At 47.6% G+C, this 5,253-nt stretch overlaps 1 protein-coding gene across 1 annotated transcript; it reads left to right on the plus strand.

The window, feature by feature from the left end:
* The first annotated feature begins 369 nt into the window (after window positions 1-369).
* On the plus strand, window positions 370-3,321 carry LOC134289304 (uncharacterized). The gene has a single exon (XM_062855110.1). It carries the CDS (start codon window positions 370-372, stop codon window positions 3,319-3,321), a length of 2,952 nt encoding a protein of 983 aa, XP_062711094.1.
* Window positions 3,322-5,253: the final 1,932 nt, after the last annotated feature.

A 5,253-nucleotide genomic window follows, 5' to 3' on the forward strand; every position in this document is an offset into this window, starting at 1 on the left:
ATTTTGTCGGAGAGCGTTCCACGAGGCTCCAACATCGTGGATTCCGTCGGTTCGTACCGGACGCAGTGCACTACCCGCAGCGCGAGTGCAAGAAGCAACGCGATCCGCTGAGTGCCGCCATTTGTCCGAGCAGAGAGCGTTCCACGAGGCTCCGACATCGTGGATTCCGTCGGTTCGTACCGAGCGTAGCGCAGTACTCATAGCGCGAGTGCAAGAAGCATCGCGATCCGCGGAGTGCCGCCATTTTGTCCGAGCGGAGAGCGTTCCACGAGGCTCCGACATCGTGGGTTCCATCGGTTCGTACCGGGCGTAGTGCAGTCTGCAGCGCGAGTGCAAGAAGCGTCGTAACTCCAACCCACCGTGAAACCTATGTGGCGTAAGTTTCTGGGCCAAGAAGACAATGAACAGCTGGAGTCGTCTCAACTAGAGGAAGCAACTGAGAGCGCCGGGAAGGATACTCCCAATACCAACCAAAGAGAGAAATTGATAATGGCAGAGCAGGAGCTGAAATCGATGATCCACAAGCGCGGTCTGGTGAAGGGTAAAGTGACCCGAATCTGGACAGCTCTTCAGACCCAACCAGGACAAGAGCTGACAATATCCCAACAACAGTTACGTGTTCATGCAAGAAATATCGAGAAGTATTACAACGAATACAACGATGTTAACGACAAGATCATTTCGTTAATACCTGACAATCAGGTAGAAGCGCATGAGGCAAAAATTATTGAATTCGAAGATGTTTACAACAACACACTAGTGCTCATCGAAACGCTTCAAGATGCTCAAGTCCAGCAAGAAAACCAGCATATTGGAGCGGTCCCGATAAACCAACCACAGTATGTAATTCATCAACAATCGCTGAAAGCTCCTTTGCCCACGTTTAATGGAACATATGAAAACTGGCCAAAGTTCAAATCAATGTTCGTGGATTTGATGAGGAACTCGCCAGATTCTGATGCTGTGAAATTGTTCCATTTGGAAAAGGCCTTGGTTGGAGAAGCTGAGGGCATCCTGGACGCCAAGACTATCCAGGACAATAACTACCAGCAAGCCTGGAGGATCCTGGAAGAGCGGTACGAAAATAAGCGTCGGATCATCGATATCCATATCGAAGGAATTTTGCAAATGAGGAAGATTGCGAAGAAATCATCGAGAGACTTACGTGAACTGCTTAATGAGTGTACAAGGCATATCGAAAATTTGCGGTTCCATGGTCAGGATCTAACCGGCGTGTCCGAGTTGATAGTGGTGCATATCCTATCTTCGTGTTTGGACAACGAAACTCGCGAGCTATGGGAAGGAACCATCGAACACGGTGAACTTCCGGAATATGAAGAGACAGTAGAGTTCCTGAAGAAGCGATGTCTTGTGCTTGAGCGCTGTGAAATGAACAACCCAGTAATGTCAAATTCCAAGCCGGCCGTGTCCAAGGTCTCAACGCTGGGAAAAGGTTCCGTGAAAGTGTCAGCTGCTGCATCAACGAGCAATGAAATTGTGTGTGAACTGTGTGGGGGAGCTCATTTGAACTTCAAGTGTAGTGTATTCCGAAATATGAATGTTGCTCAAAGATATGAAAAAGCGAAACAAGCAAATGTCTGCTTTAACTGTTTGCGAAAAGGACATCGCAGTGCGGCGTGTACATCGGAGCGCAGCTGTTCCAAATGTAGTGCTAGGCATCATGGGATGTTGCATCCAGAAGAGCAACTATCTCAATCGTTGCCTTCTAAGCAGGAAGATAAGGCGAATGTCAGTATTGTTCAGACTACTGCGTCTGATGAACCTACAATTTCCTCTCCGGTGGAATCGGACATCAGGAATACTGCGTCGGTGACAACATCGTGCTACGGCGGAGGAGCGCTGCAGCCAACCAAACAAGTGCTATTGCAAACTGCAATCATCGACGTTGTGGATCAGCATGGTCAGTTGCATCCATGCCGAGCATTGTTAGATTCCGGTTCACAAGCTCACATTCTGTCGGAATCAATGGCGCGGATTCTCGGATTGCCAGTCACCAAATGCAACATTACGATTGTTGGAGCGAACGCCGTGAAGACACAGTCAAGGAAGGGAATGAATGTTGAGTTCTTGTCAAGATATTCCAACTACCGGGACCGCATTGAGTGCTTGGTATCGGAGCGTCCAACCGGGACAGTACCCGCAGCAACAATCAGCGTAAAGGAACTGAACATTCCCCGTGAAATAAAACTTGCTGATCCACGTTTCTTTGAGCCAAACGAAGTGGATCTCATCTTGGCTTCAAATTACGTCTGGGACCTGCTCCGATCAAGTACAGTCAAACTGTCCAACGGCACGACTTCGCTGCGTGAAACTGATTTGGGATGGATCGTGACTGGTACGTTTGATCCTTATAATCAGGTGAGTCAATCCATGTTGCTATCTAATGTTACGTTACAAGACCCATTGGAACGTGCTATCGAGAAGTTTTGGATAGTCGAAGAGATTGTCAACTCCTCACCACATACCAACGAAGAAGCTGAAGTTGAAACTCACTTCCTCGAAACATATCGTCGAGACGCCACAGGAAGGTTTGTCGTTCAAATGCCTTTCAAGGATACAGTCAGTGAGCTGGACGACAATCGAGAACTTGCTTTGATAAGGTTTCATCAGCTCGAGAAGAGACTGTTACGCAATCCAGAATTGAAGCGACAATACACAGCGTTCATTGACGAGTATGAGGCTCTTGGGCACTGTAAAGAGATTGACGAGAATAAGGACGTAGCAGGTAAAGGAAGTTATTACTTACCGCACCATGCGGTTCTGAAACCATCCAGTTCTTCGACAAAGCTGAGGGTGGTTTTCAATGCCAGTTCAAAATCTGGTAAATATTCGCTAAACGAAGTCTTGAAAGTTGGACCAACTATCCAGAACGACTTGTTCTCTATCTTGCTGCGGTTTCGCTGCTACCTGTACGCCTTTTCTGGTGATGTTGCCAAAATGTATAGGCAGATCGATATAGATGCCAACCAGACTACCTTTCTGAGAATCTTCTGGAGGGCAAATCCAACGGAGGCCCTTCGGGTGCTGGAACTGACCACGGTCACGTACGGAACATCGTCGGCACCCTACCTGGCCACTAGATGTTTGGTTCAGCTGGCGGAGGAGGAAAAAGAGCGATTCCCGGTGGCTTCAGAAATGGTGAAGAATGATGTTTACGTGGATGATCTGCTGTCAGGAGGAGATACGGAAGAAGAAGCCGTCGATCGTCAGCGAGAAGTAACGGAACTGCTGGCTGAAGGCGGGTTCCCGATAAGGAAGTGGAGCTCGAATTCGCCGGAAGTGTTGAAAAAATGTGCCTGAGGAAGATCAAGAAAAGCTGATTAGAATTGGAGAGTGCAGTGATGTAACAAAAACATTGGGTGTGATGTGGGAACCTCGGGAAGACAATTTGCTTTTGGTCGTTGAACACAAACAAGAAGTTAGTGATAAAATTACGAAGAGAAATGTACTTTCGACAATTGCAAAATTGTTTGACCCATTGGGCTTAGTGGCACCAGTGGTAGTGTTGGCAAAAATGTTGCTTCAAAAACTGTGGGCGTGTGGACTGAACTGGGACGATGAACTGGAAGGGGATACTCTTCATGAATGGCAAGACTTTCAACGTGCACTGCCTACACTTACCCAGATTCGTGTTCCGCGGTGTGTGGTGGTCAGTGGAGCCATGCGACTGGAGCTTCATGGGTTCGCAGACGCTTCACTTTTGGCGTACGGAGCTTGTGTTTATTTGCGGTGTATTGAAGAAGATGGCTCCGTTACCGTGAACTTGCTGTGCGCCAAATCGAGAGTCGCGCCGGTAAAGGGCGTTACTATTCCGAGGATGGAACTCCTCGCTGCACTTTTGTTGGCCCGTCTGATCGCAAAGGTAACTAGCGTCGTTCAGCTGAATTTATCTGGTTCAGTACTATGGTCAGACAGCCAAATTGTTCTGGCATGGTTAAATCGAGCACCCGGAACTTTGGAGGTGTTTGTTCGTAATCGTGTCGTGCAGATAAAGGATCTCACCGCAAGTTGTACGTGGAGGTATGTAAGAACTACTGAAAACCCGGCCGACACTGCATCACGTGGGCAATTGCCATTGCCTTTGAGTAAGAATAGTCTATGGTGGCAGGGACCTGCGTTTTTGAAACAACCGGACGACATCGTACTGGAAGCCCCACCGGTTACAGAAGGAGAGATCCCAGAGTTGAAGGAAGCCGTTGTAGTAGACTCCATTTGTATTGCAGAAATGTTGCCTGTCTACACCAGGGTTAGTGATTTTCGCAAGATACAGCGAATACTAGCGTACGTGAATAGATTCATACACAATTGTCGAAGTCGGGTCATCAACCAACCGAAGATCGTTTCGAAATTCATCACAATACCTGAAATGAAGAAGGCTTTAAGATCTGTGGTTAGGACGATTCAAATGATGGAGTTGCCTGAAGAAGTCCGAGCTGTTGAGAATGGCGAGGTAACGAAGCGGCTCGCTGCTTTAAATCCCTTCATTGACTGCGACGGTCTATTACGAGTCGGTGGGCGCTTGGAGAATGCTGACATTCCATTCGAATCAAAGCATCAGTTGATATTACCACCGCATCCTTTGACTGATGCACTCATCCGAACTCTTCACGTAGAGAACATGCACATTGGTCCTACTGGGTTGCTTGCAATTGTTCGTCGTCATTTCTGGCTGTTGCGTGGTCGATCTGCTGTACGGAAAATAACTCGACGGTGTTTGAACTGCTTCCGAGTAAAACCATCAGGTATCCAACAATTGATGGGTGACCTTCCTGGTGAACGAGTTACCATTGCCGCACCATTCGAGTATACTGGGGTTGACTACGCAGGCCCTGTAACAGTAAAGCAAGGTAAATATCGTCCAAAACTGGTTAAGGGGTACATTGCTGTCTTTGTGTGTATGGCGACCAAAAATATACATCTGGAGCTGGTATCTGAACTGACTACAGAGGCGTTTTTAGCTGCGTTGGAGCGTTTTGTGAATCGCCGAGGATTAGTACGGAAACTATTTTCTGATAACGGGACAAATTTCGTGGGGGCGTCACACGAACTCCATCACTTGTGTCAGCAGCTCCATGATGATATGCACTGCCGGGGTATAAATGATTTTCTACTACCAAAAGAAATTGAATGGCAATTCATCCCTCCCAAAGCACCAAATTTTGGTGGCTTGTGGGAGGCTGGGGTGAAAAGCACAAAAACTCACCTCAAAAGAACCTTCCAAAACGCAACCCT

Source organism: Aedes albopictus, chromosome 1 (genome assembly GCF_035046485.1).
Source record: "Aedes albopictus strain Foshan chromosome 1, AalbF5, whole genome shotgun sequence".
In the NCBI taxonomy this organism is placed as follows: Eukaryota; Metazoa; Arthropoda; class Insecta; order Diptera; family Culicidae; genus Aedes; species Aedes albopictus.

What these genes read in the sequence shown, in the direction of transcription:
- LOC134289304 (XM_062855110.1), top strand. Translation starts at nt 370, where the DNA reads ATGTGGCGTAAGTTTCTGGGCCAAGAAGACAATGAACAGCTGGAGTCG.